The sequence below is a fragment of the Cervus canadensis genome, chromosome 3 (genome assembly GCF_019320065.1).
Source record: "Cervus canadensis isolate Bull #8, Minnesota chromosome 3, ASM1932006v1, whole genome shotgun sequence".
In the NCBI taxonomy this organism is placed as follows: domain Eukaryota; kingdom Metazoa; phylum Chordata; class Mammalia; order Artiodactyla; family Cervidae; genus Cervus; species Cervus canadensis.
In genome coordinates this window covers 97,059,836-97,084,528 of record NC_057388.1, presented here as the reverse complement: position 1 = coordinate 97,084,528, position 24,693 = coordinate 97,059,836, and the positions used below count along the sequence as shown (strand labels likewise).

The window sequence follows — 24,693 nt, the reverse complement described above, 5'->3', positions numbered from 1 at the left end:
GGAAGGGAAAGAAAAAGAGAAAGAGTGCGGGGTGGGGGGGCGGGCAGCAACAGGGTTAAGGAGAGGGGTCCAGGGAGAGGAAGCCTGTGATATTTGCAGGAGAGAATACCCTGAGGAAAAGGGAGAGAAGAAGTCAGTTGATGGAGGGGTCCTGCGGAGCCTGCCTTCTGCGATGCTGTGTTTGGGATTCAGATTATTCAGAGGAGAAGATGAGTGGGTGGGGGAAGGGAGAGGTGCACCTGACCTTGGGGTTGAAGGAACGATAGGGAGGTAACTGTGGTGATGGAGCGGGCGGAGATGAGGGTGAAGGTGGCAGGGGCCTCGTGTGAGATGGTGCCGATAGTTTCAGCAAAGTAGGAGAGATGATCTGATGGGAGTGTGAGGTTTCAGCCCCAGGGGAGAGCAGGAGCATGGCAGCTGCTGTGGGGATGGAGAATTCTCTTGCCTGAAGAATCCCATGGACAGAGGAGCCTAGCGGGCTACAGTCCATAGGGTCGTAAAGAGTCAGACACGACTGAAGTGACTTAGCACACACATTCTTTATATATGTATGTATTTTTTAGTTGATGATGCCTGGTCTTAGTTGCAGCATGTGAACGCTTAGTTCTGGCACATGGAATCTAGTTGCCTGACCAGGGATCAAACCTGGGTCCCCTGCGTTGGCAATGTGGAGCCCTAGCCACTGGACCACCCAGGGAAGTCCCTGGAAGTGATTCTTCTTGTGCTGAATAGTTTTTAAATGACACGTCCCCTGAGGCATTTCATATAGAATTTAAAGATTCCAGAGGCAGTTTTCATACAGCTTTTCGAGAATTCATCTCACAGCCCAAATTTAAGCTCACACAGTGTATTCTCTTTTCCTGAAGCCTAGTAAGGCTAGAAAGAGGGAAGACTTGTAGGCAGCCTTTCCTTTTCCAAACAGTAGTTGAGTGGCTTTAACTAAGTGAGCAGCTTATGGTGGGTGTTTGGATCAGTTAGAAGTGTCTTAAGGATTTTTCAAGTTTCATAGAAATTGAGCTTTTGAAATTTTATGTATTTCTCTCTCTGCTTATCTGTCTGTGCCTTCGCAGGGATACGTAAAAAAGTGCGCTTAAGTGTTTAACCCAGTGAATTTGCACATTGTTGTTGTTTAGTCTGTCAGTCTTATCCAACTCTTTGCAACCCCATGGACGGTAGCCCGCCAGGCTCCTCTGTTCATGGGATTCTCCAGGCAAGAATACTGGAGTGGGTTGCCATTCCCTTTTCCAGGGGATCTTCCAGGAATTGAACCCTTGTCTGCTGCATTGGCAGGCAGATTCTTTACCACTGAGCCACTAGGGAAGCCCTGCACAAACAATGCAGGGGCGTAATAACACTGAAATCAAAAACTGGAATGTCACTTGCCCTTCCAAAGCTCCTCTGTGTGTCCTCTTCTTCCCAGGGTAATCCCTTTCCTGGTATAAGAGCTGAAATGGTAAATTAGTATGTGCAGTCATGGCATACACAAACTTGTCTACAGCTTGTTGCCAGGGTTAGGGTTAGTTTTGTGCAGATCTTGAAGTAAGGTGGCCTCAGCCATCTTCCTGAAAGTGTAGTGTCAGTTAGGAGGCTTGTGGCTTGGTGGGGGCTGCTGACTTCAGATCTGTTCGTTGCACTCGTGGACTTGCACAGGCTGCCCCAGACTGGCTCAGATGTGTTTGCCTGGTGTGTACGACACACCCGTGGGTCTCTGGGATCCTGGGCTGTTGCAGGTGGTTCTGGATCTCTCCCAGGTCCTGGGTATCCCTGGGCCTCTGCATTCATTGCAGGGAGTGCCCGCGACTCCTAGGTATCTTTAGGGCCTCTTCATCCTGGCACAAACATCTCTTCTACTCTGACTTCGAGCTCAAGCCTGATGAAGTGGTTTCATTGACTTGAAGATTATTTGTAAATGTCAGAAGATTTGCCAGCATTTAAAAATCGGGAGATTTCACATCAAAATGTAGATGTGTGTCTTCTCTTGGAATGAACTAATACTTGGCCTCACCAAGCCTGCTTTCCTCAATTGGGGCACTGTGCTGGGGCTGAATCTCTGTGACCCCCTTTCCTCCACCCTGTCCCCTTTATTTTGTGAGGTTCACTCCTGAGCCTCTTCTTGCGTCTCTTAAGTATTTGTGTGTAAGAGTCTTCTGAGATTGCGAAAGGAGAACCTTCAAAGTCTCCAAAACTTTGGTATCTTTGAGGTTTTTCTTAGTTCCAGTAACTTAACTATTTTCCAGCAAGTTGAGAGGTTCACTCCTGAACCTCTTCTCCCCCTTGCTTCTCTAGGCATTTGTGTTGAAGAGTTTCCTGAGATCGCAGATGGAGAACCTTCAGACTCTCTGAAACTTTTTGTATCTTTGAGGGTTTTCTTAATTCCAGTAACTTAACTATTTTCCAGCAAGTGTATGATCTAAACCCTGGATCACAAGCTTCTAGCCAGAATCAGCAGGCATGGTATTATACTTGGCTTAAAATTTTTTAAAATTAACCTTTTATTGAACAGGTCATACTTTCACATGGTTCAACACTTACTAATGGAGTGTGTCACCCTGTCAGTTTGGAGAGCACCACCTGGGCTGTCTGACCAGAGGGTCAGGTGCTCAGAGCTGGAGGCTTGCATGAAAACCCCAATTCCATGACTTCTAGCAGCCAGCCTTTGCAAGTTCCCTGACCTCTCTAGCTTTAGTTTCCTCCTTTGTAAAACACCTTGTTGGGGAAATTAAACAATATAATGCCTCCAGGGTGCTTGACACATAGCAGGCAGTCAATAAATATTAGCATTGATTCTCCAAGTGAATGCACTGCTGTGGCTTTCCTGATTCTGCTGTGGGTTTTCCTACATCGGATGGCAGCAGGGTGACTTGGGGGTTATTTTCTGCCCTCCCTAGGCCTCCCCAGTGAAGATGCAGCACACAGCAGGGGTTCTTCGCTGGGCCAGTATCGTTGCAGGGGCGTTTGTTGTCATTGTCAGGGTGGGGATGAAGACTTTACAGCCAGTGGATTGGGAATTCAAAGAACTGGGGACCTCCAGGTGCCTCTAATAGGACTGCTTTAAGGCCTGCATTTTCATTTTTTAAAAGTTCTGTTTTAAGGTATTTTGGGACTTCCCTGGTGACTCACTGGTAAAGAATCCTCTTGCAATGTAGGAGAAGCAGGAAATGCAGGTTTGATCCCTGGGTCAGGAAGATCCCCTAAGAGGGCATGGCAACCCACTCCAGTATTCTTGCCTGGAGGATCCCCATGGATAGAGGAGCCTGGCGGGCCACAGTCTGTGGGCTTGCAGAGAGTCAGACATGACTGACTGACTGACTGAGCACGCACAGGGTATCTTTGGTCCATGAGGTCCTTTTCTTTTTGTCTCTGTAGCCAAGCAGAAGAATGAGGAATTGTATCATGACAGTGGGGTGGTTTAAAATTCTCACTGAGGATGCCCTGTGTTCCTTATTTAAATAGCATCAGCAATCAAGAGCCTTTTTCTTAGAGGCCACTGATGCCTCTCAAGAAATCAACCAAGGCTTACACACAAGCAGGAGGAAAAAAAAAGTTTATTTAAAAGAACAAATTGTAACCAGTGTTTAAAAGCAGAGAATAGAAACCTCCCTCAGTAAATGTAACAATGTGTATACTTAATTATTCGATTTCATAATCTTATGTTATTCCAGTTGAGGAAAGGGAGAAGATGGGAGGCAGATAAGAAACACAGGACTGGGGAGAGGCTGGCGAAGGATGGAGAGAGACTGGGGGAGAGGTGGTGGTGGGGGGGTTAGTGAGCTCAGAGAGGGGGAACCAGCTTAAACATGTTCTTTGACAAGCTTGCTGTTGACCTAGACTTGTGGATACATTTTAAAACTGCCACTTAGGTTAAAATTGTTGTGTTTTGAAGGAATTTTATTAATAATATGCCTAGAAGAAAACATGTTAGCAGTCTGGTTTTGAAGTGGGAATAGTCAGAAATCAGTCTTTGGGTAAGATGGCACCCGTGAGTTCATGCTTTAAACATTGGTAGGTGAAATGCAATCCCTTGTGGCTCAGCTGGTAAAGAATCTGCCTGCAATGTGGGAGACCTGGGTTTGATCCCTGGGTTGGGAAGATCCCTTGGTGAAGGGAAAGGCTACCCACTCCAGCATTCTAGCCTAGAGAATTCCATGGACTGTATAGTCCATGGGGTCACAAAGAGTTGGGCATGACTGAGCGACTTTCACTTCACTTCACTTCGTTAGTCTCAAAAACAGGATAACTACCTCTGTGGATCAAAAGTGGAACAGAACTTTGAATAGTGGGGCCAAGGTCAGCTTCTGTCAGGTGGGGGGGCTTGACTGGAAAGTGCAAAGTGCAGCTGAGAGCTAAACGCAGCAGATACTAACAGCTCAGAGATGGTACCCAAGCATCCACGGCCAGCAGCTGGGAAGAAGTTGATTAACACTTTTCTTTTGAGAAGCTTCAGTAACTGGCCCACTGGCTAGAAGAACAGGGATGGGAGTCGTAGAGATGATGCTGAGGCACTGGGGCAGGTGTTAACCTGTGCATTCCTGCCCCCTTGGAGAGTCTGGAGAGAGGCCTGGAAATCCATATTCTTAAAAGGTCTTCAGGTGATTCTGAGAGCAGGACACTCTGAGAAACACTGCACTGGTAGAAAGAAAGGACAGCTTAAGAGTAATGAGAACTTACCAAAAGTAAGTTGGGTTAAGGTTTACTTTGCACCTAGGAGTTTTTATATTCACGCCCTGGGACTGGTGGCTTAAAAAAAAAACTGTAAGACTTCCTTGGTGGTACAGTGGATGGGAATCTGCCTGCGAATGCAGAGGACACGATTTCAATCCCTAATGTGGGATGATTCCACATGCTGCAGAGCCACTAAAACCTGTGAGCCACAACTACTGAGCCTGAGCTCTAGAGCCTTGGAGCCACAACTACTGAGTCTGTGCGCTGCAGCCACTGAAGCCTGAACACCTGGAGCCCGTGCTTTGAAACAAGGGACGCCACCAAGATGAGAAGGCTGTCCTCTGCCGCGAAGAGTAGCCCCATTCACTGCAACTAGAGAAAGCCCACAGGCAGCAATGAAGACCCAGTGCACCAACGAATAAACTGTAGGAAAACACACACAACCTGAAATCACCATTGAAAAACCTACTGAAAGTGTGTAGTTCTGTGGCATTAGTACATTTGCAGTGTTGTGTGGAACCACTATTCACTGTCTGGTTCTGTTGTTCCTGCCCCCCAGCCCTTAGCAACCACTAATCTGTTTTCTCGCTCCCTGGGTTTGTTGATTCTGGATATTTCATGTAAATGGAATTGTACAGTATGTGTCTTTGTGGGTGTGTCTGGCTGCTCTCACTGAGCATAACCTTTTCAAGATTCATCCGCGTTGAAGCGTGTTTGAGTACCTCGTTCTTTTTTACGGCCGGATAAAATTGCATTGTATGGATACACTACACTTTGTTTATCCAGTCATCTGTTGATGAGTGTTTGAGTTGTTTCCAGGGGTTGGCTGTTGTCTGTAGTACTGCTAGGAACATTTCTGTACAAGGTTTTGAGCACCCGTTTCCAGTGGTTTTAAGTATATATCTAGGGATGGTATTACTGGGTCATATGGTGATTCTCTGTATAACAGCAAACTCTTTACCATAGTGGTTGCACAAGCAGTATATGAGCATTACAGTTACTCTACATCTTCCAGAACTTTTTTTTTTCCTTTTTATTTCTTGTTTAAAAAAAATTTCTGGCCATCCTAGTGGGTGTGAATTGGTATCTCCTTGTGGTTTTGACTTGCGTTTTCCTAATGACTAATGACATGGAGCATCTTTTCTTGTGCCTTTTGGCAACGGTGTTGCTTTTAAGTAGTCACTATGTATTGAGGTGGGTGTTGTCTTCTTAATGCAGGGTAACAGTTTTGAATGTTGTTGGTGCTGGAGGCAGACAGCCCAGAATCCTAGTCCTGACTCTTGCCAGGCTTTGGGCAAGCTAGAATTCTCTGAGCCTGCCTGCCTTGTTGGTGTAACAGTGATGCTAACAGTAGCTTCCTTGGAGAGCTTTGTGAACAACAGGAAGGAAGGGCCTGTTAAAGCATCTGGGCACAGAGTGAGCACTCTGGAGCCATCGTCCTCATCTTTGTCACAGACGAGGAGCTCTGTCGTCATATCTGTGCTTCTTTCCTTAGTGTTGAGGATGGCAACCTGGAGGGACACATTGTAGTTGTCGTCTGCTGTGTGAGGCCCTGGGGGACCATGTCTAGGTTGCCAGGGATAGTGAACGTCTATATTCATTGCTTGAGTTTTCCTGCTTCCGGCCCAAACTCCAGTTTATCCGGGTTGTCAGGGGAGTAAATGTGTTACCAGCCCAAAGCCCAGGAAAGCCCCTTTCCTGGAAGGCTCCCGTGGACCTGGGCAACTTTTTACCAGTTACAGAGTCCTCCTGGGGCAACACCCTGTGCGGTCCTGACGCAGAGCTGAGCCAGGAGCCAGCTTCGTGCCTCTTTGGACTTAGTGTTGAGATGTTATTTTTACTGCATGGTTCTTTTAGATATTGTTTAATGCCTTTCAAGTTGGTAGGGCTGTATGGGCATGTAAGGAACATTTGGGAAGCCGTTTTTATTATATAGAATTCTTGGGGCGTCCCTGGTGGCTCAGCGGTAAAGAACCCACCTGCCGATTCATGGGTTTGATCCCTGATCTGGGAAGGTCCCCTGTGTGCAGAGCAGCCAAGCCCATGTACCACAACTATTGGGCCTGTGCCCTAGAGCCTAGGAGCCCAACTACTGAACCCATGTGCTGCAGCTCCTGAAGCCTGCAAGCCCTGGAGCCCATGCTTCACAACAAAGAGAAGCCGCTGCAATGAGAAGCTGCAGCTGGAGAGTGGCCCCCATTCACCACAACTAGAGAAAAGCCCGTGCAGCCACTGAGACCCAGTGCAGTCAAAAATAAATAAAAATTTAAAAATCTTAAATACATATACATAATAGAATTCTTGTTTGCTGTGTAATTATGAAGATTTTTGCATATAGCTATTCAAGAATGATAATCTAGAAATGTGCCTTGAAAACTTTTGAGTGTATTTCAACACACCGTCCCCAGAGAGGTTGTGTGGTGTTGTGAGAGAGCAAGGGGCTTTGGTGGTTGATGGATACGTGTTCAGACCTGAACCACTTACTGACCGTGGGCCTTGAACAAGGTACTTCATCTTTTGGGCCCTCATCTCCTTCAGCAGTAAAGTGAGGAAGATAATGGGTCCTAGCGGCTGGCAGAGTGGTGGTTACTGTTGAGAAGAGCCTGTAAACCTCTCACTTGACCATTGCAACATGTTCTTTTTTTTTTTTTTGCTATGGTAAAATATACATAATATAAACGTTTCCATTTCACTGATTATTAAGTATACAACTCAGTGGCAGTCACTGCAACATTTTTATTGTTGCGTTATTTCTTCTTTTTGCAGCATTTAGCCTCTCTCATCATCATACCTGGAGGTCACACCTGGCGACAAGTGCCCCTTCCCCTCCCCTCCTGCTTGCCCCAGGCTGGTGAAGTTCAGTGAGCTGCAAGTTCTCTAGCACAAGAGGGAAATGCAGGTGTCCGGGGAGGCTTGTCTATTGATGGAGGCTTTCTCAGGGTCATTAAATGGTTCTTTGGGTGGTATTAACTCTCATTGCCAGTTTTGGAGGCAAGGTCTCCTGCTTCTGTCCACACAGGTATTATACTGTTTATTAACATCTGACTATGGGATAGGGAAGAAAAAGATTTCAGGTTCTTTTTGGCTGTTTTCTAGAAACTCTAATTAAGAGCTTTGGGAAGAAGTAGAAATTGAAACTGTTTAACCATCATGTCTTAAGGTTATTTTGGTACTTCATTAATCTCTCCTTTGGACTGGGACTAAAATAAATGTACTGCTTTGGGAAATATTCTGCCATTTCTATTTCCTGCTCCCTTGCTCCTTCATAATTGGCATAATTTCTAAGATTTCCTTGATTCTTTTTCACTGTCTTTTTGGAACTTTAAACTCCAGAGAGAGAGAGAGAGACAGACAGACACACAGACAGACACACAGACAGACATAGAGCTTTACTGTATTACATGCACAGTCAGTCATTTATAAGTAATCTTTCTAAAGAAAAGTTTAGGAGTCAGCATCTTTGTATTGAATTCCTAATTAGGTGACTTAAGAAATGTTCTCAAACACACACAAATATGTTATTGTTTCAGATACCAAATAATAATTATTCTTTCTGTAATTGTATCTGTGAGCGTTAGGAATATCTTTAATTAAGGTAGAGTTAAGAAACTCAACCTTCTTAATGAAATGGCAGATGTAAGCAGTGATCTTTGTGACTGCTTCATTGTTTGGTGAGACATTGACGGAGAGCTTTATGATGGATAGAGCAGGCTGTCACAACCTAAAGCCCTGGATGAATGTTGGTATCACTCCCAGTGGGACAGCTAGGGATCAGGCACCTCCTGATGTGATGCAGTGGACCACCTGGAAAGTATTCTTGCCAAAAACATTGGTCTTGAATGTAGTAAAGTCTCTTGATATAACACCCAGTTTATAGAAAATTCGAGGGTTGGAAGAATATGTGAAATGACACCATGAGAATATAGTCAACTAAATATAGCACATGGGCTGTCTACAGGGACAAGCGACCTTTTCTCTAGCAAGTGAATAATGAGAGATTTAAAAAAGAAAAAAGGTAGGTGAGGCCTGTTAACCAAATAAAAGGGACTTGGGAGACATATCACCCTAAGCAGTTGTGCACCTGTTTTCAATCTTGATTTGCAAAAAGCAATTATACAAAAGTATTTTGAGGCCATCAAGGAAAGCTAAGTGTGGGATGGATAATTAGATGATATTAGGAATTACTTTTAATTTTGTTGGCTATGATAATGATTGTGGTTATGATTTTTAAAAGCCCTTATCAGAGACACTGAAGTAGATACTAGTGAAATAAATGGTGTCTGGGATTTGCTTTACTTTCATTTACAAAAAAAGCTGCGAGGAGGGATAGATGAAGTGAGCATGGCAGAAAACTGGTGTTCACACTGGGTAATGTGTTCCAGTCTTTTAGCTTCTGTAAAAAGTTAAAAATGCCGAAATTGCTTTATCGGTGGCATTTAAACACTTCCCTTTAAATAGCGAAAACAAATACAGAACTCTCCAGGCTGGTAGAACCTCAGCTTTTGGAAAATTGCCTTTTGGCTTCTCTGCATATTTGGTCTGGTTGGTTTCTTGGCAAATTAGTATTTACATTAACTTCATGTTATTCCTCATCCTGAAGTCCCCAGGAGCCCTCAAATAAACCAAGAGAAGTCATAATTACAGATACTTAGAGAGTTAACGCTATGGATAATTGCTAATCAGTAGGCTGTTCATACCAATAAACAGGCAAAAGAGGGGGTTTGGGGAAGATTGTCAGTGAATGGAAATAAATTAAGTCAGGAGGAGAATAATTTGTGTGCTTGACTGAGTTGGCTTGTAGAAGTGTATGTAAAGAGCACTCTGTATGGTAATAATTGCTAAAGGTGGTCTCTTCTGACTGCTGTAGAATCTGGGGCTCTCCCACCACGCCTTAAATGAACATAGCACTGTAGAGTGTGGGGTCAAATTTGTTTCTCTCTCTCCCTCTGCCTTGTTGAAGTCATTTGACTTCAGTTTGTTACCATCTCTCTGTAGAAGATCACCAAATCGGTATCGTTGGCCCAAATGACTCTGCTGGGCGCTAGAATCACATTTCCATCCACCTGGACTTGGTTCCCTGCCTTCCATGCCAGCCTCGCCTGAGCCAGGCTCCCCAGGCTGGCTGAGCACCATTCACACCAGCTCTTGGTGCTCTGCCTTGGGTGCCATTCTCACCAGCCCTGCCTTTTTTCCTTAGCCGTCTTCTCAGTTTATAATGATTGTCTCCTCTTCTCCACTGTGAGGTCCCCGAGCAGGACTCCTTTCTGTCTCGGTTGACACTTCATGCCCTGCACTTTGCTTCCATCATCAGTAGACATTTGTTGGATTTACGAGTGAATGATTGATGAATGAATGGACATGTCTGGCTCTGGGCTAAACCTGGAAGGCAGACTGGTGAACGATACAGTTTTTTTCCTCCAAGCATCTTGGTCATTGGCTCGGGGAGGGAGATGAGTAAGCCAAACGTTACAGTTTTATGAGAAAAGCACACACAGGTTCTGGAAGTGATGGGAACAAGAAGTCTGGGAGCATGATTGGAGTGAGGGAAAGGAGGAGGGATGGGTGTTTGTAGGAGAGGAACCAGTCTTTCCAAAATTAGGGCAGTCAGAGAAAACATTGCATGGTGGGAGTGTGTGGGCTGGTTGTCAGGGAGGTCACACAGCAGGACAGGATGTGACCGGAAGATGGGGGCTCTTGTGGCACAGCTGAGGACTTTGGATTTCCAAAGGCTGTTAAGGATGCCGTGGAGGATCTTAAGCATGGAATGTCGTGGAAGGATTATTTCTCTTCTCGCTTTAGAGAAACCTCAAATGCACAGAAGTGGATGGATCGGATCTGTGTGTTAGAACACCTTCCAGATGGGTTGAAGGTGCTAGGAGAGGCTTCAGGAGTTTAGGGTGGGTTGTGGCTGGTGGGGAGAGACCACAGCCCCAATGGATTTCCGTGGGCAGGAGCACACTTCTGATCAGGCTGATTTCCTGACGATTACAGCATTTCTTAGCATGGCTCCCCTTGAGTCTAGAGCCCTAGGGGCTGGGACACATGGGAAGCAGGTAGTCACACAGCTCTCAGGAGGCTGTGATGAACAGGAAATTGTCACGTCGGGGGTGTTCACCCTTACTGGGCCACCACTCTTTGTACTGGTGGTGTGTGATACCACTCAGGAAGCACTTGTCACCACAGCCACTTCTTTGTCATCAGAGGAATGTTAAAGGATCCTCTGGGTTCTCCTGGTTCTTGAACCAAACTCAGGGTGAGCAAGGAAGCAGGGTTTGTGTCCAGGGTGTCAGAACATCCCTGCCTTCTGTGTCTCCAGGCCCTTGGAAAGCCTGTCTCCTCACAGAGGCTGATGATGATCAAGCAGTGGTTAAGGGCCCAGAGTTCAGTAGTGGTGGGGATCAAAGGATTTGAGAGTGAATTACAAGATCCTGACTGTGAGAAAGACTTATTAATATCCAAAGAGGAAGGATCAGGTTTTTTTAGGGGCCTGTTAGATACCTATTAGATACTCAGAGCTTCCCAGGTGGCTCAGTGGTAAAGAAACCGTCTGCCAATGCAGGAGACACGGGTTCGATCCCTGGGTCAGCAAGATCCCCTGGGGAAGGAAATGACAACCCTCTCCAGTATTCTTGCCTGTGAAATCCCATGGACAGAGGAGCCTGGCGGTCTATAGTCTGTGGGGTCGCAAAGAGTCAGACATGACTGCATTAGATAACCAGGTGGAAGAGTCTGTAGTGGGCAGTTGAATCTGTGACCCAGAATTGCTTTGGACTCTTCTTTCCTGCCCCATCCATGTCATCAGTAACTAACTTTATTACTGGCCTTCTGGGCAGTCCCTCTCGTAACTTCTCTTGCGTTCTCATCTGTCACACAGTCCCCTCTCCTTGCCCCTTCGGCTGTGTACCTGTGGGTGCGATTGATGTTTTGTGCGTCCCTCTGCTCTGCCAGGTTGTTTTTTTTCCCCCCGCTGCACCGTAACTTTGATAAGAAGCCCACTTTGCTGCAAATATCCAGTGGCTCCCCCATTGTTCACTGACATTCTCACGCTCCTCAGCCGACTTTCCTAGTGTTCTCTCCAACCAAGTGGAGCCACTACTGTTTGTTAGCAAACACACCCCACATTGTCCAGACGTGGAGCCTTTGTGCACGCTGCTACTTCCAGCCAGCATGGCCCCCCACTCTCTCTCTTAAGCCTCTGGCTCCCTTGATGTAAAGTCTAAACTCACTTTAGAGGTGAATTAAAGTATTGAGCCTGTAGCATAAGCTCTTGACTGTTGGGAGGAGAGCTACCCAGGAGGCAGATGTGTCTCCCGGTCACTGGGTTTCAGGCGCGTGTGTTTGTGCAGAGAACTGATGGCCTCGGGCTCCCATGTTTGGGGGTGAAGTGCCTTCTCATGCTTAGTCACAGGATGTCGTGTGCCAGTCCAGCCCTGAGTGTAATTGGAGATGGAAGATTATCTTGACGCTGATGGTGTCCTTTTCCCTGTTGTTCTGGGACTGTGTTTTGAATTAAATTATTTTAGAAACAGATGGCCGACTGAGAGTTTTTTCGCCTTTGTTCTTAGTGAATTGAGTATTTAGTTGAGTTTGTTTTGGTTACTTAAAGTGCTGACAGCCTTGCTTTCCAGGTTGGTAAAAGAGGATTGCATTTTATTTAGGAAAAAAGTAAAGTGCGACCGAATATCTCCCAACAAATACTCTGGAACATGCTTTGAATTAAACCAACATTTTAATATCCTTACCTCCTCAAATGAGAAAATTGTGCAGAGAGAGAGAGAGGCCCAGATCCCAATGGGAAGCTATCCTGGTGTTTTAGCTATAATAGTATGCATTGTGGAAAAGCTTCATGGACCCATTATTTCAGGATTGTATGGTTGCAGTTGTTGTTTTCTGAAGTTGCTCATTAGTTCTCTTCTTGTTTCAGTGATGTCACTAATTGTTATCTGTATCTCCATCTCTTGAGGAGGAAGTGGAAGGTGTGACTAATTACAGCAGATTTCTTCTGGGGAGCTGAGCAAGTTTGATACAGAATGGAACCCCAGAACCTGGTTCTGTTATCTGTGGAAGGTTCTGGAGCTGTCGTCTCCCTCTCTGACCAGGATTGTATTATGCCAGTGCTGTGCTTTTTATTAGCTTTTATGTTTCCAGTTAAAGCCGAAGCCCCCACTGCTGATGTAGTAGCCATTTGCCAGTTTGGGGACCACCCCTTCCCTTTCTGGGGAATCCATATTATGTTAGGGTCCAAGGGCTGCAGGGAGGACCGGCAGTGTGGCATGTGACCTGGGCGTGGCTGGTGGGGCACTCCTGGCTGGACTTTGAACTTGGCGGGAGCGAGGTCATGAAGCAGAGGCCCAGAGGGTCCGCTAACAGCTGTGCCAGTGTTGGTCCCGCCGGGCGGTGTCGGCTGCCCCCCCGTGCAGAGACCCCAGCCGGCTCCCTCACTGCCCGGCCTCACTTGTCTCTCAACTGTGTCCCAAGCCCGAGCCAGCTTGTTCGTTCCATGGGCCCTCTGGTGTCTTTCCACTGAATCCCCTCCTGCTTATGTGGCCAGAGCTGTTTCCACTGCGAACAACAGAGAACCCTGACTGAGAAACCCTCACAGCTTGAGGAAGCAAGCAAGCATAGGGTCGCATGTCAGGCCTGGACAGGGGAAGTCCACACTTTCACACCCGTTTTCAGGAACGTTGTATCTCATGAGGAGAAGAGGGAGCTGAGACCCAGGGATGTGAGGTGAGTCACTCAGGGTCGGCAGCTTCTGAGCTTGTGAGCCGGACCCCAGACCCAGAAGTTTCCTGTCATCTCTGCTCCATCACAGAGCCTTTTGCTTGAGCCAGGAATGAATGGTGTTGTCTTGGTCACTCGAGCCGCCCTAACAAAACGCCAGACTGTGTGACGTCAACAGGAATTAGCTTCCTTCTAGTTCTGAGGCTGGAGTCCACGATCAAGGTGCCGGCAGGGTTGGTGTCTGTCGAGGCTCCACTCCTGTGCTTGTGGATGCTGCCTTCTCGCTGTTTCCTCACATGGCCTTTCCTCCATGCCCAGGCACCTGGGGCCGGCGAGCTCTGGTTTCCCTCTTCTTATAAAGAGGCCGGTTCTGTGGGATCAGGAAGGACCCCACCCTCATGACCGCCTTTAACCTCCATCACCTCCGTGAAGGCCCCCATCTCCAAACATGTCACAGTGAGGGTTAGAGCTTCAACACAGAGACCTGGGCAGCACTGTTCAGTTCATGACAGACGGGAACTATGGCGTCTCAGGCAGTTTACTGTTGTTTGTGATTTAATAAAAGTTGAGAAACAAAGGATATCAAAAGAAGATTTATAAAAGTTTTTACGTAGTACTGAGGTCTTAAGATACCCAGGTTTGGCCGGCACGCTCAGTCGCTTCAGTCATGTTTTTCTCTTTGTGACCCCGTGGACTGTAGCCCGCCGGGCTCTCTGTCCATGGGATTCTCCAAGGAAGAACACTGGAGTGGGTTGCCATTTCCTCCTCCAGGGATCTTCGTGACCCAGGGAGTGAACCTGCATCTCTTATAGCTCCTGCATTGATAGTTGGATGGTTTACCACTTGTGCCTCCTGAGGTCTTTAAAATCCTGAGGACTGGCCAGCAGTTACTATTTATTCGCCTCGAGGTTGAGTCTTTTCTGTGCAGGGAGCTCTTTGGTGATTGTTCTTTGGCTGAGCCCCCGGATCCAACCTGAAACGCTGAATTGGGAACCACAGTTTCCCAAACCACATGGGACGTGTGAAGCCTGCCCTCTGGTTTCAGACTGTAGCTCCCCCAGCAGAGCCTGGCCATCTCCTTTGGTGTCTGTTTCAGCATTCTCCACTGACCTGGTTGCTGTGGTCCCCACCCCTCCCCGCCCCGGCCAGAATCCCTTTCAGCACTCTCCAGCGGGTCTGTGCATCATGCCCTGTCTGCACTCACCCTCTCCTCCAGGTGAGGGTCAAAGGCTGCTTCCCCTCTGGACCCCGTTTCCTTCTTCCTTCCCAGCCCCCTGGGCTCTTCCCTCGTCCTTTGCATCTTCCACTTCTTCCTCTCTTATGGGTTGTTCCGTCAGCATTGTTCCTAGTCTGGTCCCCACAGAGAAGGGCGCTTGTGCTTGGCGTTAGTATTACCCACGGCGTGGTTTTCAAAGCACAGGTTCCACCACAGCAGGAACAGCAGCAAACACAGACACTCACGCCGAGTCCTGAGCCCCAGGCCCAACCTGCTGAGTGAGAACCCGACTTATTTTAGTTTTTATTTGGAAAGCATCTTAGACATCAAGCAAAGTTGCGAAATTAGCAGAGTTCTCATAAGCCCACTTACTCAGCATCTCCTCTTGACCCTGGTTAACCTGTTCTTCATGCTGTAGTAGGAGGGACTTTTAGATCATTATTCTGATTGCGTCCTTCTTGCTTTATGCTTTTAAAGGATATCATGATGGCTTTTACTCTAGGGAAGAATTTAAGCTTTCCATCTTAAGACACAGACACACAAGTCTCAAACAATTACAGAAAAGATTGATAAATTTAACCACATTAAAACTGATAATTTCTGTTCATCAGAAGGCCACATAAAATTCAGATGTTATTTATGTTACTATATATATGTGACCTGATAAATGTGTCTTTATAAGTAGTATTTCTTATCTACTCAATATTTGGTAATAGAAACAGTACCACTTGGAAGAGAGCATAGAAGGTAGGAGGTAGCTGGTTGAAGGTATTAATAGACAGTTGGGGTTGGAGAAAGAAAGAGAAGAGACATATTCTTTTCTAAACCAGGGAGAGAAAAATGAAAGGTAGGAAAAGGAGAGGATGGTTTTAAGAATGGCACTAAAATCCTTCCTAGGACAGCCTAAGAACTAGGATAAAAGGTGCTGAAGATTTGCCACATTGGCTATTGATTTAATCATCTGACTGCTTTTGTTTTCAAACACCTAGAGATTCTAGCAGGCTCTTGTTCTGTGGCGGACTTAATAGCCACGGAGTGGAGATGACTCACCCTGCTTTGCAAACTCCACAGTTCAGCAGAGAAGCAAAAGTAATGGTTCTGTTTGGATGAAAGCTCTTTAGAGGTTTTTGATGTTGTCGTCCCTTGGGTTTTCCAGGCCAGCCCTCAGAGGATGTTTTGTTTTCTGAGCGCCCGTGCCTGCAGCTGTGAGCTGCCCCACGTGGACGGTGGGACCTCAGAGCTCAAACAGCATGCCTTGGCATAGGTTTCAGGGGCACAGAATTTAGCATGTGCTTTCAATGCATTTATAACACAACTTAGCATATTTTTCAATGTAATTTCTTCACTAGCAATCTTAATGAAATACGCTGATTTGCCTCAGCCTGGTGTGGTGTGAAGAGCATTCAACCAGTGGGGGCTTAGGAACCTGCCTTTCTAGGCTGGCTCTGCCCTGATGCTATTTTGAGCAAGTCAGCTTAAACTCTGAGCCTCATTTGCCATGTGAGGGGGTTGCCAAGGTCTTAAAGGATCCATTCAGCTTGAAAAGTCCACAATGCCATGTTTGACTAGTGTATTTAGGGAGGGTTTCCAGATGGAAAAATACAACTTTCAAAAAGGATAAATACCAAATTATGCATGTGTGAATGAGACCAGCAACTTCCTAGAGACTGGCAGCTCACATATGAGTTTTAAAAAAGTTTTATTTTTTAAAATATTTATTTATTTGTTTTGTTTTTTTTTGGCCATACTGTGCTGCTTGTGGTATCTTAGTTGCTCGACCAGGGATTGAACCCAGGCCCTCAGCAGTGAAAGCATGAAGTCCTGACTAACTATTGGATCACCAGGGAATTCCCAAGATTTTATTATTTTTTTTAAAGAACAGTTTTAGATCCATTCAGGTAGCAAAATTGAGAGGAAAGTAGAGAGATTTCCCATATACTCCCTGCCCCCACCCACGCATAGCCTCCCCCATTGTTAACATCCCCCACCAGATGGTACGTTTGTTACAGTAAATGAACCTACACTGACACAGCATTGTCACCCAAAGTCTAGTTCACTTTGGGGTTCACCTTTGATGTGCTTTCTACGGGTTTGCATTGTGAATTTTTCATCACTATGAATCTGCATGGCACTTGGGCAGCTTGGCAGGCCACCTACAAAGGAGAAGGGGGTGCAAGGTTGTACCGTCTACACAGGAGAAAGTGGCTTAGTACTTTTACGCAGAGTGTGGCTGGGTCTGGACCCACCTGGGCGGTATGCAGAAGCTCAGCGGGCCCTCTCCTGGCCCGGCCCTGCCCCACAGTGCCCATATCTTAACAAGATCCCCCATCTCACGTGTATCATCCCCATTCCTTTCTCTGTGTTGTCCAAGAGAGAACCTTGCACGCTTGTGTGAACTTGAGAGCTTGAAAATTGATCTCCAGGGCTTGAAATTAGAGTCTTGGAAGCTTTTTCTGCTGGGAGAGACTCACCTGGGTTTTCTAACCTCTTCCTGAATTAACTACAGAAGTGATTCCCATGGCATTTCGGCAGCTGTCTCTTTAGAGCTGATTTCTTTCTCCTGGGACTTGGCCAAAAGGAGGGGGGAGAAAGCACCACGGCTTGGCTCACCTCACAGTTCTTAATAGGAAGTTTTTGTTCCTCTGTTTTACTAGCCAGGAGAATTTTTCATTCTTTTGATCACTTTGCCTTCCCTGTTCCCTGTCCTTTGTAGGCAGAATTGATTGAATTCTAAGTTGCATCAGATACTTGGGCTCATAAATTAGCCACTAAATGCTTCTGTCTTTGCTGTTTTATCTCTTGCAGTTTTCCAGTGCACTTATGAGTATGTTTCTGATTCAATTGAAAAGGGATCTTTCTCTTTCTTCAGGTCTTCTATTTAAAAATAAATCATAGCAGAGTTTTCAAACACATAAAATAATTTATTCTTAGGAAAACTTTTAAATCTATGTGCTGCATAGTTGCATATATTATTATTTTATTACTTCTCAAATTTATCACTTCTTAACCTTTACTATGGAGGAGAGCAGCTGCTACTTTACTGTATTTGTAGTAAGTATTGTCTTTACTTTTACTCATGCTTGGAATGTGGCAGGTAAATAGTAAAAGCATATAGACCAGAAATGCTAGAGCTTAGTTGTATGGAAGACAACAGATACCTAATATATATTGCTGTGAAAAAACCTAAAATCTCTGAGAAACAGTTTTCTTCTTTAATTATCTATTCATTTTTAAAAGTCATATTCCACAGAAAGTGAGCAGCTTTAAAGTAAGCAGCTTCTGTCTGATGTAAATTTGTAACTTTAAGATGCTAACCGAACCAGCTAGAAATAGTTCATCTATATAAATATATGATTGAATATAATTTACAAATTTTAGTGTGTACACACAAGATCTATTCAGTTTTGTCTAAATGCTGCTCTTTCAACTTCTATGCCATGTAACAAGCTATTTTAATTCTGTATTAGGTCTCTTGTAACCTTACAGATTAAATAGCATTTTTATTGGTCATTTATAGCATCCATGCTTGTTTAGATTTAACCACATTTTATCATTCCTTTATTCTCTGTTTATTCTCAGATCTTCCCTCCAGGATAATCACCTTTTCTTTTCATGTATATCCTTGTTTAGAGAGACTCTTCTATTGGTCTTCTGTTAGTATAACCATTAAAAAAAAAATCTGAAACTGTCATTATTTTTAAAAATAGAGAGTACTGCTGGTCATTCAAGTCTAGATGTCAGATGTTTTCTCTCAGCATGTTGAAGATATCATTGTTTCAGTGTTAGTTGGCTCCTAGTTCTGTGAAGTAGTTACGTGATGGTTAACTGCCATTCCTTTTCTCTTACTACCTGCACAATTATTATTATTTATTTATTTGGTCTTTGGTGTCCTATGGTATCATAATGTGTGTTGGTATGGGTTTAAAAAAAAAATTCACCTGATTTGTGATTCTTTGTCCTCCTAAATTGAAGGATTCATGTCTCTTATTGAAGAGTTCCTAGCACTATCTCTTTTAATATTGCCTCCACTCAATTCCCTCCATTACTTCTTTTAAAACTTTGATCCAGTGTGTGTTGTACTATCTCATTCTGCCTTCTATATGTTCTTCACTACTTTCTTTTGTATGTCTCCTCCTTTTGTTCCTCTGTGCTCCATTCTGAATAATTTCCAGGTCTGTTCCCCAGTTCACTAAACCTCTCTTCAGCTATGTCTGAGTTGCTGTTTATTGTGTATTTTATATTGTATATTGAGTTTAAAGGGCTTCCCTGATAGCTCAGTTGGTAAAGAATCCACCTGCAATGCAGGAGATCCTGGTTTGATTCCTGGGTCGAGAAGATCCACTGAGAGGAGATAGGCTACCCACTCCAGTATTCTTGGGCTTCCCTTGTGGCTCAGCTGGTAAAGAATCCACCTGCAATGCGGGAGACCCGGGTTTGATCCCTGGGTTGGGAAGATCCCCTGGAGAAGGGAGTGGCTACCCACTCCAGTATTCTGGCCTGGAGAATTCCATGGACTGTATAGTCCATGGGGTCGCAAAGAGCCAGACACGACTGAGCAACTTTCACTATTCACTATTGAGTTTACAATATTTAATTATTATATTTTTTCATTTCCAAATGTTCTTTGGGTGGTTTTTCAAATCTTTCTGGTCAATTTTTTTCATAGACTCTTGCTCCTTATTCATGTTTTCAGTTCTTTCTTTATTATTTATGAATTAGACATACTTTGAAAAATGTACACCATCATTCCAGTATCTGAAGTCTTTATAGTTCTGATACCATTTGTGTGGATTTCTCTTTTCACTTTTGGGGGAGGTTTCTCTTGACTCTTTTTCATAGTACCTGAATTCTTACGTATTTTGTGATTTTTAACTTTGCACTCATGACTGAGCATTAAGCTGACTGGTGCAGTGTCCCTGTAGGCTTTCTATTTAAATATTCCTCTAAGACCTGTGCCCTGGGCCTTCCAGGGGTCTGGGCCATTGTATTTCCTGCCTCTCTGTACAGTATATCTGAATTATAGGTGGAAATACCTAAATCACTTAAATGGTCATGACAGCTATCCCAAGGATGAAGAATATGAAAGTTTGAGAGGATGATAGAATGCTTTTGGCACATATCAGAACTTGGTCCTCAGACAAGTTCATTCATTCATTTATTCATTCATTCACTTAACAGCTGTTTATTGAAATTTACTGATAGCTCAGTTCCTAAAGATTTCGCCTGCAGTGCAGGAGATCCCAGTTCAATTCCTGGGTTGGGAAGATCCACTGAGAGGAGATAGGCTACCCACTCCAGTATTCTTGGACTTCCCTTGTGGCTCAGCTGGTAAAGAATCTACCTGCAATGCAGGAGACCTGGGTTTGATCCCTGGGTTGGGAAGATCCCCTGGAGAAGGGAATGTCTACCCACTCCAGTATTCTGGCATGGAGAATTCTGGCATGGGTTGCAAAGAGTCGGACACGACTGAGCGACTTTCATTTTTCACTTATTGAGCTGTTAGTATAAGTCACTCACTGTGCTAGGCACTAGGGAGAGAGATCAATAGTTTCTGTCCTCAAAACGCTCAGAGTGTAATGAGCAGACAGTTCATTTCAGTGGGACATGATCAGGGATGTGACAGGTAGAAAACTAGGGAGAGACACTCACCTGCCTTTGGAGCATTGCGGAGGGAGGTGGTACCTGGGCTGTATCTGCAGGGCCGGTAGGAACAATCCAGGTGGAGAGCAGGGGAAGGGCATCCCAGGCAGAGAAAGAGGGGAATGTGCAGATCACTGAGCCACAGAGGATCTGGGCTTGGGGAACTGCAGGTAGCTCACTGGGCCAGAGCGTAGTTGGGACGGTGTGAGTGGAGCAGGGAAGGATGAGAGGTGAGCCTGGAGGTAGTCTGCAGCCTGGATGTGGAAGGTCCTATAACCAGGAAACTGCTGAACTCTCTTCCCTGCGTAGTGCGTGGTGCTGTCAGAGTAGTCATGTTCATTTCTCATAAGAGCCAACTCTTCTGAAAAAATAGGAAAACGGGCTTGGGCATCAAGGCAGGCTTCTACTAAGATTCCAGCTCCACCTGCATCTGGGTGGTCACGTAACTGATTTAATTACCTTCTCCGACCTTCTCTTTCTCAGCGATAAATGAGCGAGAAGAGATGAGACAGCTCCGTACGTCCTCCTCTATTTATAGTATTCTGTGGGGGTGTGAGAAGGCAAAAAGAACATGTCAGTGTGTGTATACAGAAAGACAGACCCAACATGCTTAAGTAAAAAGTGGTGCTCAAATTTATGAATGTTTGCAGGTATTATGCTGACAGTTAACTCTGGCAATTTCTGGCTTTCAATTGGTTGTTTAACTTTTTTGAATCGTGGATATTCAGTGAGTGGTTATCTGTTGATGGAGAATATTTTCATATCTGAAACAAAATGTTAGCAGTGTGACTTTTCATTGCCTTTCAACTGAACTTGGCTGTTATTTTCCTAGATGAGCTCCGTCTGGAACAGCACAATCTTTCTTTCTCCTCTGTGGAGCTCATGCCGAGGGAAAGCACTGTGCCCAGCACTGCATACGTGGCCTTAACAGAAACCGCTCCAGGGTCCCCGCAAAGCAGTTCTCTCCACGTCACATCATCTCCATCTACCACGGCTTTTGATACAGCCTTTTTTAACGAAGGAAAATGGACCCAAAGTACAGCAGATCCTAGCATCTTTGCGGCAAATTATGTGGCAGTGACGAGCAACGAGGTCCTAGATGACGATGAAATGGACAACTTCTTGCCAGAGACTTATTGGACCGCCTCGCGCGTGGTTTCGCCGGTACGATACGTCACAGTCAGCCCGCCAGAGCTGCCCAAGGAAACCTTAGACTCCGTGCTGACTCCATCGTTACCCGTCATACCTTTACAAGATGAAGAAGTGACATCAGCCTGGCTAAACACAGTGAAACAACCAACCACGTATGCTGAGCTCCCTGGTCATTTCAGTGCTTTTCGGTCAGCTTTTCCCACTTCCGAGGGCATAATTCCAATGCCTAGTAGGAATTTGGCATTTTATCCTTCTGATGCTTGTGGGCACGTGTCAAGCAGGACTTTGCCAGAGATCATGGTTTCAGGAGCAGAGGGCTCAGGAACCCTCCTTCTTAGCTCGCAGTCTTCAGAGTCCTGGCTACCAGGCGATGATGTTACTCAGCAGCCATCTCCCCCATCAGGGCAGGTCTCACCGCCTCCAGGGGATGCTCTGGTCACAGATACAGACAGGTACCCTGATGTCACCACTGCTTTGGGGCAGAGTCTAGACAAAACCGTCTCTCCAGGCACACGCCGTTCTGCAGCTCTGTCGCCGATGGTCCTTGCTTTCAGCAGCAGCAGTGCACACTGGGCTTTGTTTCCAACTCCTCTGGCGTCTGGATCCTTTTCTGCTCAATCCGCCAGTGTGTCACATAACCCCTTTCTTTCCGGCGACTCCCGTGAGGCATCAGAGTTGCCTGGCCACTCAGTGGTCCCAAGTGGTGCGGGTGACTCCCATGTCCGGAGCCCGGTGTCTTTGTTCAGGCCGTACACGCAGTGTGTGTCCTGCGCTGAGGTGTCCTCCCGGCCCGTGCTGTCGACGACCTTCACGGAGAAGGATGCGGGATCGGGGGATGGTGCTGAGACCCCGTCCCCCACCCCCTTGGGAGCCAGCAGCATCTCTCCACTGAGCAGCTTCATCACGGACTTCCCTGAATTTGAGGAAGAGTCTCAAGAGTTCAATACACTTTTCCCCTCCAGGCCGATGGTTCCTCTCTCTTCTCCGTCCGGGGAAATCTCAGCCACCGGCGTCGGTGTTTCAGCCGAGGGGGAGATGAGCAGTGTTGTAACCGTGCGGGTGTACTCTCCCCACGGCCGCCTCTCGGAGCCTGTGTCACCCGATGCTGCTCTGGGCTCCTCCTCTGTCGCTCAAGTGATGCCGTCCAGCGTGACAGCCGTGCCATCCTTGGTCACCCCCAGCATCCTTCTCGACTCTTCTTTCCCCGTCACAGCAAACAGAAACACACCGTCACTTGCTGTCAGCGGCCCAGGTCTTTTTCCGTCTTACAGTTCGGACCCGCTGGCAGAGTCTTCGCTTTTCCCGGACCGAGAACCTGTCAGTTTTTCCCAACATGAAACTGCAAGTATTTGGGGTTCTGTGTCCAGCTTTTTCTCTACTCCACCTCTGGAATACAGCAGCGGGGTCCCTCCATCTTCAGAAGTATTTGCTTCTCCGTCTCTGAGGTCAAGGGATCTGTCTACCTTTGTTTCTCAGGCGTTTTCCAGTTTGGTTGAGACACCTACATTGACCGACGTGATCAATTCTCAGTCACCGCAGCTCTCTGTTCCCGGCTCCACAAACCTGCAGTTTTCTCAGCCCTGGCCAAGCTCAGACTCTCTTTTAAGCACGTTCACTCTCCTCCCCGGTTACTCTGAAATGTCACGACACTCCAGCTTTCCCTCTGATTCTCTGAAGTTTTCTGAAGCGCCCACAGTGTCGCTGACAGATACTGAAGCTCATTTTACCTCAGCTTTCACTGAAACTACCTCCTCTGTTGAGTTTTCACTCATGTCCCGTGAATCCGCAGTCACCACGCTGGTGCCCTCCAGCTCCGAGCCCGTTTTGACTGCTGACTCTCACTTCATGTCACTTTGGACTGCTGTTCCTACTTCAGCTATTTTAACTGAACCTTCTCTCTTTTCAACCCCGACACCTTCTGGTGATATCAGTGCTATAAACGATCACACGTCTGTCTTACCCTCTTTCTCGGAAGTCACCCCGACCAGCACAGTGCTGGTCACCGCTGGGTACCTGCCGTCAGCATCCTCGTCTGTTCCTGACATGACCCCCTCGCCTCTGCCTACAGAGCCTACCGGTGGTCCGCGTGGGCTGTCCTTCACACCCGCGGATTTGCCGAGGAACACCTCCACTGAACCAAGCACATCTGGTACCAGTGTTGCCCCTGAGAATTCCGGTCGCACCACCCTGAACAGCAGACCCGCCAGTCAGGATCCCCACGAGGGCAGCACGGTTCTCCCCGCACTGTCCCTTCAGCCCGTGACCACCCCCACTCCCGAAGCATCAGTTCATACTCCAGCACTGGTCACCACCAAGTCGCCATATGTGTGTGATATTACGGTTCCTGACGCCTATCTGATCACAACTGGTAAGGCTCTGCTTCACGTCCCTTCTCTCAGTTGGGGTGATGTTCTGAAGGTGCTCATAGGAAACACGTGTATAATGTGTAGCATTGGGGCAAAGTATAAGCTCTGGACCCAGACAACTCCTCACTGCTGTACCAGCTCTCATGAGTTCTCTGGGCAGTTAGCTTCTCTAAGCCTCAGTTTCCTCAACTGTTAAACAGGGAGGATGGTGGCACTTACTTCTTTGGATTGTTATAGAGATTTCAATGCGTTAACGCATATAAAATACTTAACCCAATGCCTGGCCTATATAGTTAAGTGCCCACAAAATATTACAGATGAACAGCAGTGAAAACAGATTTAAATGAGCCTTAGAAGTGTTTGCTAGGATCTTTGTCTTTGGAGCTCATAACCCATTGGATGTATAGATGACACAGTTAAACACCTTCATGTTTAGTTTAAGCAGTTAGTTGGACAAACGTGTAAGGGCCTCTACTGCAATTTCTTACTCATTTACTGTTCTCACTTTTCCTGGAAAAGAGGGGGCACTTTGTTCTTACATGAAAGTGTTAGTCACTCAGTGGTATCCGACTCTCTTTGACCCCACAGACTAGCCTGCCAGGCTCCTCTACCCATAGAATTCCCCAGGCAAGAATGCTGGAGTGGGTAGCCATTCCCTTCTCTAGGGGATCTTCCTGAGCTAGGGGTCAAATCTGGGTCTCCTGCATTGCAGGCAGATTCTTTACCATCTGGGCCATCAGAGAAGCCGAGGAGAGCAACATGGGGTGACTTAGCATCCTCTGAACTGGGTCACAGACCTTGACTTTCCCCCCAGCCTGCTGTCTGAGTTACCAGCCGACAGGCTGCAGCTTCTCTTGCAGCTGCTCGGCCACTTTAGTTGCAGAAAACTGGAGTACCCCGGATGTCATGTCTGAACAAGTCTGGTGACTGTGG

At 46.3% G+C, this 24,693-nt stretch overlaps 1 protein-coding gene across 1 annotated transcript in view; it reads left to right on the top strand.

The window, feature by feature from the left end:
- Nucleotides 1-24,693, top strand: part of KIAA1549 (KIAA1549 ortholog) — a 125,099-nt gene that overhangs the window by 24,192 nt on the left and 76,214 nt on the right. The window contains exon 2 of the mRNA XM_043463833.1: nucleotides 21,075-23,762. Within this exon, the coding sequence (XP_043319768.1) occupies nucleotides 21,075-23,762 (2,688 nt within the window). The remainder of the gene's footprint in view (nucleotides 1-21,074; nucleotides 23,763-24,693) is intronic.